A 13,747-nucleotide genomic window follows, 5' to 3' on the forward strand; every position below is an offset into this window, starting at 1 on the left:
TCTGTTAGATCGTCCAATTCAACTGAAAACATTTCAAGAATCACTTATATTCCCCTGCGCTTCTGAGCAGATGATTCGCCTTTTCCTTTATGTTATTTCTGTTGACCCTATTCTATTTTGTTGCTCTTGTGTTAACTGATTTTATTGTGATGTGACACCATCTCCTAGTAATTCTAGACTACTGATTAGCGTAACTGACTGAAATTGTAAACATAATGTATTTAATGTTCACTTGCTGTCATCACTATTAGTTGTAATTTTATTTTCTGCATCCACACAAGTTTTATATGTATTATAGTAAAGAAAATAATCCCCATTTTCCAGTAAATGGTCTGTTTTTATTGTATGGCTAATTTAGTTCTCCCACACGAATGCTTTAATTGGATCTGGCTGCTGCTGTGTGACAGGAAGGTGACATCAGACTATAGGAATGTCTCTCTGTGTGCAAACTCCAGTTGATTGGTGGACGGGGCGTTTCGGACCTACTGGACTGTGGGCGGAAACTCACTTTTACACTCACTGGACGATGATCAGCAGCAGAAATATCCTAGGAAAGTCTTGAGAAAGACGAAGAATTTAAAATTGGTTTTCTCTCTCCTGTTTTTATGACTTCATTTTTCGGCAGCAATATGTTTTCACTGTATCCAAAAACTTTCCTGTTGGTTCTGGTGTGTGCGTGTGCGTGTGCTGCCTCGGGTGCTGCCAATAACGGTAAGAAGAATTCACGTAACTTTCTACTGAATTTAAAACAACGTGGATGCTGGTAGCTCTGAAAACATTATTTGATTAATGATATTTGATTGACAGAAAAAACATACTATTTTGATGATTCTGAGTCCATTTGTTTTTCTAGCAGGTGTAAAACAATTTCAGACTTTCTCTGGTTCCAGCTTCTCAAATATGAGGATTTGTTGCTTTTGTTTGTCATAGATGGAGTAAGTTGAATAACTTTGAGTTTTAGACCTTTAGTCAACAGAACAAGACATGATGAGGTCACTTTAGGCTCTGAGAAGTAATGATGGGCATTGTTTTCAGAATTTCTTCTCAGCATTTCTTTGACTAAAGATTAATCAATACTTACCATTAGTTGCATCTTCAAAACGATTATTTTTATTATAAATTATCTGTGGTTTTTAATTGATGGTAAGGTCAATGAAATGTCAACGAACTGTAAACAAATGGCCATTACACCTCCCTGCAGCCCATGGTGACACCATCACATGTCAAACTTAAAAATGTTCAGTATGTATATAAAAGAAAAAAGCAACAAAGAAGCTGGAACAGATAATATTTGCTATTTTCCACAGTGTTTGCTTGAGAAATGACTGAAACCATTAATCCATTAAAATTGGCTAATTGATTTAAGGCTGCAACTACCACTACTAGTCTATAACCCAGGTTTATTTCCCAGCGCCCTGGTTGACACATTCAATATTGCTTGTTTTGTCTGAAATTCAGATAAGATATTCAATTTAATATAGGCTAATTGAAAAAAAAAACATAAAATATTCACATTTGAGAATCTGGAGCTATTGTTTTTCATTGATTGTTGATCATTTAATCGACTGATTGTTTCAGCTCTAAATCAATGAATCAGTCAATCTTTGAGCTCTAATATAAATCACTATGTGTTTAAAAATGTCTTTCAATCCTCTGTCTTGACCCTGACACAATTTATTCTCTCTCCAGTCACCATGCGAGGCAGGGCCTTCACTCGTTTTGACAATTCAATCACAGATGAACCAATAGACCTGGATGAACTTCATACAGATGGGGATATCTCCAAAGTTAATCGTTCTGCAAGTAAAGCAAACAACTCCAGCAGGTCAGAAATTACAGAAGAGGCAATGCTGTTTCTAACAGGCCCTGTATCCACCGTCCTCATACCTTCCTTCTACTCACTGGTCTGGCTCATCAGTGTGCCAGTCAACATCGGTGCGGTTCTGGCCTTCGCTTTAGGGATCCGTCCTAAGAAGCCGGCAGCGATCTACATGCTGAACCTGGCCTGCGCTGACCTGCTATTCGCCATGCTGCTCCCCTTTAAGATCTTCTACCACTTCGATGGCAACAACTGGATTTTCGGAGAACACGTGTGCCGCGTGGTCACTGCAGCTTTTTACTGGAACATGTATTGCTCCGTTCTCCTCATAGCTTGCATCAGTGTGGACCGGCTTCTTGCTGTAGTCTACCCTATCGACTCCCTGGCTTGGAGAAGGCCACGAAACTCACTCATAGCCTGTGGAGTCGTGTGGATACTATCCTTCGCTGGTTCAGTGCCCCTCGTCCTCTCCGAGCAGACTTTTCCGCTTAAAGAGTTGAACATCACCACATGCCATGATGTCCAGTCCTCTGATGTGCTAATCTCAAACTACAAGATCTACTTCATCACCATCTGCTGCGCCCTCTTCTTCCTGCCCCTGCTCATCACTGTGGTGTCCTACACGCGTGTGATCTGGTCACTGAGCAGGGTCCCACATGGGGTTTCAGGAAGCTCACGCAGAAGAACAAGAGCAGTGGTGATGGCTTTAACGGTGTTGGTGATATTTGTGCTGTGTTTCACTCCCACAAACAGTCTACTGCTAGCACACTATGTGCAGTTTAATAAGGGATATGAGAAGAGCCGGGAGGCCCCTGATGGCTCCTACGCAGCCTATCTGGTGTTTATGTGTTTGGGAAGTCTGAACTGCCTCCTGGATCCTCTGGTCTACTACTTTGGATCATCCCAATGCCAGAGGCAACTATCCAGGGCACTGAGGTGTCAGAAGATCACAAAGGGCAGTAGCAGCAGTCATTCCTCATCTAATTCATGCAGATCCAGCAGCATAACAATTCTGAAATCCATAGAAAGCTCCAAAATAAACTCTCCCGTCACCAAAATGGACTCTTTCCAAAAAAGTCTAAACAGCCAATACAGGAAACTGCTGGTCTGATAAGACTGTCACATTGAAGAGGCATTAATCGTCTTAACTGATATGTGATTTTAAAGTTATGAAATAGAAATATTCTATTATGAAGTTCAGCACCAGAAAATAAAGAGCACAAATTGAATCTGTAGGGTTTAGCTTCCTGCATGTATTTTCCTTTCATGATTATAATAAAGGGAGGATAACTAAACCTATCGTGCCAACAGAAATAGCTAAGAATCTTGGTTCCATAACAACAAATGTTCAATGACAGACGTGCCTTTTGAGTGATGAATAAAGAAGGAAGGAAATTGAGATTAGATAAAAATGTGCTTTCTAGAACAATTCTGCTCAACATTTGATACTATGAAATGCTTTTACTTTTGCACTGTATGTGTAAGAGCTTGTGAACTTGTAAGCAGAAAATTAATATGTACATTTAATGGAAGGAAACAACTTAGTATTTTGTCTTTTTTCTGTATACATTTGCTGCAAAGCTTATTTTTACGCACTTATGTTTCACTTTTGAAAAGCTGTTAATCATGTCTTACTTTGTATATATCTATATATATATATACATATAAATACATATATATGTATATAATACATTATATAATAAATATATATAACAGTAATAGGCTAAGCAAAGTCTGATGGTGGCATAGTTTGTTTACTACTGCTCTCTGCTGGTAGGAAATGTGAAGTGCTGTTCACCATTGTCCAGGTTTCTGCAGCAGATAGTGCCTGAAAGAATCTGACCACCTATCTTCCACTGTGTATTGGTTTTAGTCAAGAGTTGTGTCTTTGTGTAAAGGAACTACTGACTGAATAAACAATATTTGAATTATTCAATCCAGGCTAAAACAAATGGCTGTTACGTAGTTTGTTTCTCTTTGTCCACTTATTTACTCCTAACCCTCTGCTGCACACATTATGGTTTTTCATTAACTATAAAATGTCATCCTATTTCTTTGGAAAGTTGAGGCTCTCCACCAAGGGAGTTTTGTGTTCCCTCAGTGCAATGCTGTGCTATAAGGGAAAATCTGATATTTTCACAACCTTTATTAAGTGAAATACAAAATAAAGCACTATTTTCATTTGTTTGCATATAATATTAGTTCAGTACATTTGTATTGTGCAGCACGCACAGTTTTAGTAAATGTATTGTAACAGATTGTGCAAATATGCTTCTTTAGAGGTTCATACATATGCACATATTTTTATTGGACTGCAAGTAATGCTTATTTTAAATATCAACTTGTCTGCCAAATCTTTGCCTTGATTACCTGCTTATAAAAATAATGTAAAATTGTCACAATTTCTAAGAACCCATCTTCAAAACCGAAAGATGTTCTATCAAAAGTGATATAAACCAGAAAAACCTGAGAATGTCTGGCATTGTTGGGGCACTGGGTCACTGAAAATGACTGAAATGATTCATGATTATCAGAATTGTTGACTTATCTTCTGACAATGATCAACTCATGAGTTCAGCTCCACTGCTGCATGTGCCTGACTGTAAACACATAAAACAGTCCAACTGGTGGATGGTCTGACCTGGTTTTTATTGCTTTTCTAAGTGGGTCATGCTGGTTTGCATGACTCATGACACAATGCAAATCTTATAGAAAGTTTTTCAACTCTTTAACCCTAATGTTTTTATTTGAGTTTCGAAGACCCCTGCCCTCTACAACAATTAAAAAAACATACATAACGTTGTTTTATAGAAATAATATATATATATAGCATATCACATAACCCACTCACCTTTGTGCATGTTTTCACTTGTGCACTTGTAAATATGTGCACAAGTTGCATCTTCATAACGTCACAAGTAATGTAGGGGAAGTAAAAGTGGGTCAAAGTATGATCTTAATTATCATTATCATAAGCTACTTCAGAAAATCAGTTCGATGTTGTGCTCTGTGGGCTATATAGTTTGTCACTTAATTTTAAAAATTAGACTATCATACATAACATAGGGAACTTTATTTTGACCTTTAAACCAAAGAGATAGGCTGCAAAAAGTCAAACTAGAGGTTGTTTACTGGCTTAATAACAATAATAACATAATCAGAATAATAACCATAATTATGTCTTCTGCAAACCTATTAGATGTTATCAGACACGTCTGGAGATGCCATTGATTACAGGCCTATTCCCGGAGTGTAGATAAGAGAAAGAAGCTCTGTTCCGGGTGATTTGTCTATGGCGGAAAGAAAATTACTGTCCAGACAATAAACGGAGGTGTGTCTTGGTAAACTACGCGCGGTCACCTGACACCTGATGTCACGCAGGTTTGAAAGCCTTATACAAGGGCATACCACTCAAACCGTGAACGAAGAGGAGCAACTCAGCCGCACCCAAGGAGCTGGATATTGTTTTTAACCGCTATTGGCTGTCATGACTTTGAGGACGCGTTGGATTCAAAGGCTCATCCTTTTGTGTTGCGTGCATACTTGCCTGTCGCAAATAGGTAAGTTCCCTCCTCTTCTTTTCCATCTCTGCTGTTTTTATTGTCTCAACGGACAACATATTCAGCTCAGATAGAATTGGGATCCAAAAAGTGCTTTACTGAGCTACATACGCCTAATATACCCTGCATCTTTGAGGTTTTGGGCTCGGTTGCCTTTATAGGCGGTATTAATCTGTTAGAATTAGTTTTATAACACTAAACAATAAAGTTATGTGTGAAGTAACAGGTCAAAGTGCACACAGCTGAAAGGAACTAAGGCTCTTCAGTTTTAGTATGTTCCTGTATGTAAATCTGTTCCATTTCTGCTTTTCATATGTTTTCATGTCATTATGTTACACAGAAGAGAGAGGCTTCACCGGTATAGAGACCAAAGAGGGGGTGTCGGTCAGCTCCCAAGCCAAAAAAGTCCTGAGCAGTTATCTTACAACCATCTTCCTGCCAATCATCTACATCTTCGTGTTTGTTGTGGGTCTGCCCACCAACGCCATGGCAATCTGGGTTTTCCTCTTCAGGACCAAAAAAAAGCACCCAGCATCGATTTACATGGCAAACTTGGCTCTGGCTGACCTGCTCTTTGTCATCTGGGTCCCCGTAAAAATAGCCTACCACATCAACGGCAACAACTGGATCTACGGAGAGGGGTTGTGCAAAGTGATGGTGGCATTTTTCTACGCCAACATGTACTGCTCCATCTCCTTCATCACCTGTATAAGTGTTCAGCGTTACTGGGCTGTGGTTCACCCGCTCACCCATCAGAAAGACAACCGTGTAGCTTTTGCCATCTCCATCACAGTCTGGGTGGTGGTCTGGCTTCTCACGATCCCTCTCTACCTGTATGATCAACAGGTCCGTGCGACAAACCTCAACATTGTCACCTGCCATGACATCACGAGGCCCAGTCAGAAGAAAATAGCAGCGGGCTACTTCCTGACAATGGGAACTTTGGGTTTTATTGTTCCAACGGTTGTGTGCATCGTATCCTACATCCTCATGCTCAAGGCTCTCAGAAACAGCATGGTGGATCCAGCCATTGCCAAGAAGCGGCGAAAGGCTGTGGTCTTGATCGTCACCGTGTTGGTGATGTTTTTAGTGTGCTTCACCCCCAGTAATATCATGTTGCTGGTGCACTACATCCTCCTCCTGGCTCAGGCTCCCAACAACTTGTATGGATTTTACATCACCACCCTGTGCTTGGCGAGTCTCAACAGCTGTATTGACCCTTTTGTCTACTACTTCATCTCTGAGGACTTTAGGGAGCATGTGAAGAACACGTTCCTCTGCAGGAGTGAGCGGACGGTGGAGAGGATGAGGATCTCCTTTAGTGCTCTGAAGTTCTCCAAGAAGAGCAACACATATACAACTGAAACAGGGAACACTCAGAGCACTGAGTGTGTTGCTTAAAAAGCTAATTACTGATCATTAAACTTCCCTCAGGCATAAAATAATTTTCAAATCTGCTGTGACTTATGTGAGGAAAGTTAGGAGGGCCATCTGTGGCAAATACCACCTAGAAGCTTTGAGCTGTCTAAGTTACTGCTTTTTTATTTTTGTGGAAAAATGTTTATATATATCTTTTGATAATATAACTTTTATTTAATGCACTTTGGTTGATGCAGTCTGCTGCAGTTCAGTTTCATTTCACTGTGATGAATGGTCATTTTTAATGTGTTAGATCTTTCAGTCCACGCTGCCATTCTGTCAGCTTTTTGATGTGCCAGAAAGCTAGAGACCTAAAATGAGCAGCCATTTAGCATGTTGTGTGATACATGATACAAGCTTTACATATGTGTGTGTGTGTGTGTGTGTGTGTGTATGTGTGTGTGTATATGTATGTATGTATGTATATATAGATAGATAGATAGATAGATATAGTATATTTTCAGTTGTATTTTTTACTCATTTAACTACATTTTTGAGTTTGTCAAAAGTAACAATTTTTCCCGACACACTATCTGCAGGTCTTATTTTTTATTTACCAGATATACTTTTTTCTTTTTGTCTGTTGTACACCTCTAAACCGAAAGTGGGATTGTTGTGACAGTGGATTGTGCTACAAGAGGCTGTTTAATCCCTTTTTATGTAGTTTCATTCAGCACCATCAGACCTGCAGCAAACACTCCTGCAGCTGCAGCAGTTAGTTCATCCTCTCATAATGGGCAAGTGTTGCCTTTAGCAAAGAATTAATAAATTAATAATTTTTAATTGGTTAATCCGTTTATTTAATAATGCCACTTATCGAGATCCACATTGTCGCAATTTTAACTTATTATATGATTAGGAATTATTGTTATATACTGAAAAAAGTGTGATATAGTAATAAATCTTTTTATGCCAAGAGAGAGACCACATGATCTAACAGGGTGTGTGTGGGAGAAACAGTCATGAAAAGACAAATATGATCTGTACAAACTTGTTACAGAGGACATTTAGTTTCATAACATTCATTTTATTTTTTACATCTATAGTGCCCCTCTGTGTGAGTTCTGTAGTCAAAAGTTGAAAATAGAACTGAAATAATAAATAAGAGAAATAATCAGTAATAACTGATTAATTGTTTCTATTGTTTTTCAAGTAACAATACCAGTAATGTTATGGTTACAGAGAATTTGCTGTTTTTCTATGCCTATATTAAAGTGAACTGAATGTATTTGCGTTTGGTACTTTTGGTTGGACAAAATTAGACACTTTTTCACTGTTTTGTGATGTTTAAAGAAACCAATCAGATTTATTAATATATAAAATAGGCTAATTATTATCTGCAGTGTGGAGGTGAAAGCCACACAACAGCAACTGAATAATATGAAAGGAACTTCAATTCCACTCTATAACAACATGACATCAAACGCATGACTGTGCACATTATTTCCACATGACTGTATGTATCCAGCCAGAAATAAAGAATACAGAGTAGATGCAAATGAGAAATAGTTTCCTCTTCCAAACAACAGAAACCAATACTGAACTGGAATAGGCTACTTCCTTTGAGGGGGGGTAATAGCTTCAATGCAGTGTTTATATTGTTTAACTGTAGCCTATATACCACCGTATGTAGAGGAGCAAAATGTTGAAGTTCAAAACCTCAAGACCACCTTGTCTCTACTGCCTTGAATTGTTGTATTTGCAGTGTAAATCTTCTCACTGAATTCAACTTCCTAGAAGCAGCCTAGTCAGTATGACGTAGAGCAGGTAGGCGGTCAGACATGACGCCAAACAGGTAGTCTCGGGGTGTGCCCTTGGTTGTAGATGTTGTTCGAGAGACAAACGCAGAAGCATAAATAAAGCTTAACAGAAAAGTGTCGCTGAGAGTTTGTGCAGACATGGATTTTACTCGGTTATTGTCGCTGCTGGTCGTTTTCTGCTGGTTTTCTGCCTCTGATGCCGCAGGTAAGGTCGAAACTGTCTCTGGGTTTATTTTGTCGAAGAGTGAGGTCATTGACATACCGAGCGAATGACACACATTTAGTCATATCCCAAAATAACGTATTAATACAGACCTACTCTATTAATATTCTGGTATAGTGAGGTAAATGTTTTAAAACACTGTTAAAATACTTTGAGAAATTATTTTTGACGGAATTGATCTTTTTAACCTAGATTTGTGGTCAGCTGCCAACGGACTGGGGTGTCCTTTAACGTTGGCGTATCTACCTAACAGTTGTTGTTTTGTTTTTTAATTACGAAGAAAAGTAATATATATCAAGAGTAACTTAAACAGATATTGTCTAGGGGCATATCCTATATCTAACCTGGTAAGTTTTTTAAAAAAAAGCCTTATTCCCCTCTATATTAGATGTTGTTTTGTAGAACTTGTTAGCCTATGTACTAGTTTTTTTAAATATTTGTATTAGGAAAGCAACTAGTGATTATTTTCATTATAGATTCAGTCTTTTAACATAAAAGTGAGATTTTCAAATAAATAATTGTCCTCAACCCAAAAATACTCAGTCTACACTGATCTAAAGCAGCAAATCCTCACATTTGAGAAGCTGGATGTAAAGAAATAATTACCTTTTTTTTTATGTTCAAATGACATACATAATTCATTGATTATCAAATTAGTTGATCAATTATTCCACCAATCATTTCAGCCCCTAATTTAATTTTGTCATGTTTGTTTAGGTAAAGGACGGGGGTTTATTGGGTACAAGGACCCTGAGAATTCAGAACAAGTTGTTGTGGACAAGGCAACAGCTGACACGCTGAGAAGTAGCCTCACCACAGTCTTCCTCCCAATCCTCTACATCATTGTGCTTGTGGTGGGACTTCCTGCCAACGGCATGGCCATCTGGGTATTTCTCTTCAGGACCAAGAAGAAGCACCCATCATCGATCTACATGGCCAACCTGGCTATGGCTGACCTGCTTTTTGTCATTTGGACGCCGCTAAAAATTTTCTACCATTTCAACGGCAACAACTGGACCTACGGAGAGACGATGTGCAAAGTCTTTGTGAGCTTCTTCTACGGAAACATGTATTGCTCCATTCTTTTCATCACCTGCCTCAGTGTGCAGAGGTACTGGGTTGTGGCTCACCCTTTGTCCCATCAGAGGAAGAACAACAAAGTGGCTATTGGTGTCTGTGTGGCAGTCTGGGCTTTCATCTGGCTCACCACCACGCCTCTGTACCTGTATAACCACACCGCAAAACTCAAAGACCTCAACATAACCACGTGCCACGATGTCAACGTCATACAGGATTCCCTCAATCCATTCCCTTCTGTCCAGATCCCCTACTTCTACTTTATCTTCATGGGTATGGTCGTGTTCCTCGTCCCTTGTGTAGTGATCATTGTGGCCTATGTTCTGTTACTCAGGGCTCTGGGGAACAGCATGGAGGACAGTACAGCAGCAAAGAACCGGCACAAAGTTGTGGTGTTGATTGTGATTGTCCTGGTTACATTCCTGGTGTGTTTTGTCCCCAGTAACATCATGCTGGTGGTGCATTACTCCCTATTGAAGGATGGGGAGATAAATAATGGCTATGGCTTCTACATCTCCACATTATGCCTGGCCAGTCTCAACAGCTGCCTGGACCCTTTCATTTACTACTTTGTGTCTGAGGACTTCAGAAACCATGTGAAGAACACACTGCTATGCAGGAGCAGCAGGACTGTGGAGAGGATGAGGGTTTCATTCAGTTCCATGAAGTATTCCAGGAAGAGCAAAGCATATGTTTCAAATAGTGGAGAAACACAGAGCAGTAACTGTTAAATCAGATTAAGGAGAGAAAAAACACTGATTAGATATCAAATATCCTGCCTATCCTGCCTTGCTTGTACTCTGGTGTACTGAAAACATGGCAGCGCACAGACCTGGTGGCACTTGGACTCAGTAGCTAGGTCTGTCATAATGAACATGAGACCCATCAGGTGCAACCAGGTAACCTCAGCACATCAGACAACCAAAGACGAACTTTAAATGTGAAGATGAGTGTGTTGGGATGAGGGTAGAGGTCATTTTAACTTGGTTTTATAATGCAAAACATTAATACACACACATATATATATATATATATATATATATATATATATATATATATATATATGAGAGAGAGAGAGAGAGCGCGAGAGAAACTGCCTGTTAAAAACAGTTAGTCCTTGGCTGCATAAAATGTCTAATAGATGTGTTTTTTGCTAAGATTGTGACTGACTAGTTCACTGCATTAGAGAACATTTAAAGCAAACAAACCTGATGTGTTGAGAGCAATGGAACAAGAGATAATTTTTAACAAGAGAGAATGTCAAGTTATGACTTTAATAAAGGCGTAAATGTAGCTTCAGTCAAATCTACAACAGAAAGGGTGTATTTAATGTTCATTCCTGGTTTTTATCTTGTTATTTTAAACCACCTTTGGTTTTTATTTACTTTTGAGTTTGAAAGTGATGCGGAAAAAGGTGGTAGTGTTGCTATTTTTTTAATAAATGATAAAACACCAGGATGCAAGTGAGTCACTGGCAATGTTGTTATCATACAGCTGGAGACTGAGTCATTGTCATGGATCATTCTCTACATGTTAAGGAAATGTTCTGAATTCAGAGAATGTGCTGTCATGTTTAGTGTCTGAAAGTGTACGTACCACTCCTTTAAACCCATATTTTAATGTTTTACTTAGTTGTTAATTATACTGTTTTCTAAAGAAACGGCCAGAAAAAGAGTGTTAAAAGCTGGAGTAGGCAATTTCAGATGGATTTTTAGTTAAAATTTGTTGAAATTCTCTTTGCATCCTGATAGCCAACAATAAATCAGATGAAATGAGAAACATCTGGTGGCTATCGCAAGACTGTTATAAGCACGGCCAGTCTGCCTACGTGCAATCTGCACATGTACCCATATTACATGAAATGTGTTCTGGCGGGTGGGATTTTTTTTGATTGGATATTTTCTAGCTGTCTCCTGCTAGTTTCTCCAAGAATGTTTTAAGAGTGTGACGAGACACGTCATGAGGATGACTAAGTCATAGGTTGCTTCAGTCACTAGTTTCAGTGTCAGACCAGTTTCACCTATATAGGGAACACAGCTCACATTATTTTTTATTTTTATTTTTTGAAACACAGGGACCTATGTAATAGCTTTCCTCTTGATAAATTATTTTGCTCTTAAATGCAGCATTTCTCTTTTTTTCTTTTAGAGTCTGTGTTTTAGTCATACATTTTTTTTTTTTTTCAGTCCCCCAGCTTAAAGACAGTGTACTGTTGGCAAAGGGACATTGTGAACCAAAGCTAAATGCGCCTGGTCTTTTATCTCAACATAAAGAGTAAGTGAATTGATTCAAGGAATAACCCCACAAAAAGAGTGATCACCCTCCCCCAGGTACACACACAGACTGTGAATGCTGATTAACTTCCTTTTTAATGACTGGTTGAAGCAGAGCTCTAGGCGGTTTCAACAGGTAAATGATTGTTGTTGGAGTGTCATCTTACCTTTTGTCAGCACTCTGAGTAAAATACCTTTTTTCCCACGTTGGGGACTGAGCCACTCCCTTGCCATGTTACATTTACACTGTGTGACCAGGGAAAACAGGAATTTTCATAAATCTTATGTTTGATCATTTTTGAGATAGTGTTTTAACAAATCACCTGTCAAGGATAACTGGTAATAAAATAACAGGAGAGGGAATTATATTTCTATAAAGTTGATTATATATCTTTATAAAACATAGAAAAGAAAAAGAGTTGAAGGTAATTTAAGACCTTTTTAAAAATATACATAAAAGTGAACACTGAAACGTTGGTTTTGATTTGTATAAGTTGGGAATTCATTAGTTGATTTGAGTGAATCCTCGATTACACAGGGCGTGACACTTCCTGTTGTAGAATAAATGACTGAATGAATGAAAAGCAGATTACCTAAAGGTGTACGTTTATGCAAAGTGCAGTTTTCTTATACTAAGTTTTCCTCATAACATATTTTGAGCCTTATCTACACAACATAATAACATCTTATTTCTCTGCACAGCTTTGCTATGCCAGCCATGAGAGGCAGTGTTAATATGGCAAGAATTGGAAAAAATAGAAATCATTATTTGATAAATATATATCCACATATTTGTGTTCAGTAAAAAAAATTTAATCAAGACAATCATGATGCTGGTCTTTATAGTTATTGTGACGATAGCTTTCGAACTATGGTTGTCTGCACAAGACACACCTCAGTTTTCCACCAATCTAGTTAGAAAGAAGACAATAAAAAGCTAAAAGTAAAGATACTTTTGTTACTCCAAACGGCAGTATACAAATACAAACTTGGCCAAACCTGCTAAACAACACCATAAAGCCATCCCTCACTATCAAAGGGGTACCTTTACATTATATACATTTAGCTGACGTTTTTATCCAAAGCGACCTACTATCGCTATATATGTCAGAGGTTGCACACCTCTGAAGCAACGAGGTCTCCTACATTAAAGGCGTGTTGTGTCTTATCCCCTGCTCCATTACCACCCCCTACTTAAGATCATCTGATAGGGCTGTGGGGACACGTCAGACAAAAACAGAACCATTGGCTTAGTGTAAGAATATGAAGAAATAATAAATAATATAATGAGGGTTAGTACTGGTAGGACCAGATTCATGACAACAGTCAGTGTAAAGGGTTGTCTTGACAACTGAGTAGTTGTCGTCCATAAGGTGGTGGTAGATTGCATAACAAATCCCAATTGTTCAAACCTCGCCAGATCCAGTCTAGTCTTTTACAGGAAATAGCTTAACTTGAACTCCTTAAGTAAATTTTATTAATTTATGGTGGGAATGCACACACATTACATTTATTTAGCTGACGCTTTTATCCAAAGTGACTTACAATTGCTAAGTATGTCAGAGGTCGTACACCTCTTGAGCAACTAGGGGTTAGGTGTCTTGCTCAGGGACACA

General features: G+C 38.6%; 3 protein-coding genes across 3 annotated transcripts; all 3 read left to right on the plus strand.

Annotated features, from left to right (window-relative positions):
• Window positions 1–515: 515 nt before the first annotated feature.
• LOC123982388 (proteinase-activated receptor 1-like) lies at window positions 516–3,755 on the plus strand. The gene is made up of 2 exons (XM_046067883.1): window positions 516–711; window positions 1,690–3,755. Exons 1-2 carry the CDS (start codon window positions 606–608, stop codon window positions 2,928–2,930), a joined length of 1,347 nt encoding a protein of 448 aa, XP_045923839.1. The 5' UTR covers window positions 516–605; the 3' UTR covers window positions 2,931–3,755.
• Window positions 3,756–5,242: 1,487 nt separating this feature from the next.
• Window positions 5,243–8,113, plus strand: LOC123981911 (proteinase-activated receptor 2-like). The gene is made up of 2 exons (XM_046067150.1): window positions 5,243–5,379; window positions 5,720–8,113. Exons 1-2 carry the CDS (start codon window positions 5,307–5,309, stop codon window positions 6,778–6,780), a joined length of 1,134 nt encoding a protein of 377 aa, XP_045923106.1. The 5' UTR covers window positions 5,243–5,306; the 3' UTR covers window positions 6,781–8,113.
• A 443-nt stretch (window positions 8,114–8,556) lies between these two features.
• Window positions 8,557–10,884, plus strand: LOC123981861 (proteinase-activated receptor 2-like). Its single transcript, XM_046067078.1, has 2 exons — window positions 8,557–8,763; window positions 9,499–10,884. The coding sequence occupies exons 1-2, from the start codon at window positions 8,697–8,699 to the stop codon at window positions 10,587–10,589; spliced, it is 1,158 nt and encodes a 385-aa protein (XP_045923034.1). The 5' UTR covers window positions 8,557–8,696; the 3' UTR covers window positions 10,590–10,884.
• Window positions 10,885–13,747: the final 2,863 nt, after the last annotated feature.

This window comes from Micropterus dolomieu, linkage group LG13 (genome assembly GCF_021292245.1).
Source record: "Micropterus dolomieu isolate WLL.071019.BEF.003 ecotype Adirondacks linkage group LG13, ASM2129224v1, whole genome shotgun sequence".
Taxonomy (NCBI): Eukaryota; Metazoa; Chordata; class Actinopteri; order Centrarchiformes; family Centrarchidae; genus Micropterus; species Micropterus dolomieu.

Bases quoted from the DNA above. Each gene is read 5' to 3' on its own strand.
- LOC123981861 (XM_046067078.1), top strand. From the start codon at position 8,697: ATGGATTTTACTCGGTTATTGTCGCTGCTGGTCGTTTTCTGCTGGTTT. The intron at 8,764-9,498 runs GTAAGGTCGAAA...ATGTTTGTTTAG, and splicing joins TTCTGCCTCTGATGCCGCAG to GTAAAGGACGGGGGTTTATT.
- LOC123982388 (XM_046067883.1), top strand. From the start codon at position 606: ATGACTTCATTTTTCGGCAGCAATATGTTTTCACTGTATCCAAAAACT. The intron at 712-1,689 runs GTAAGAAGAATT...TTCTCTCTCCAG, and splicing joins CTCGGGTGCTGCCAATAACG to TCACCATGCGAGGCAGGGCC.
- LOC123981911 (XM_046067150.1), top strand. From the start codon at position 5,307: ATGACTTTGAGGACGCGTTGGATTCAAAGGCTCATCCTTTTGTGTTGC. The intron at 5,380-5,719 runs GTAAGTTCCCTC...TATGTTACACAG, and splicing joins TACTTGCCTGTCGCAAATAG to AAGAGAGAGGCTTCACCGGT.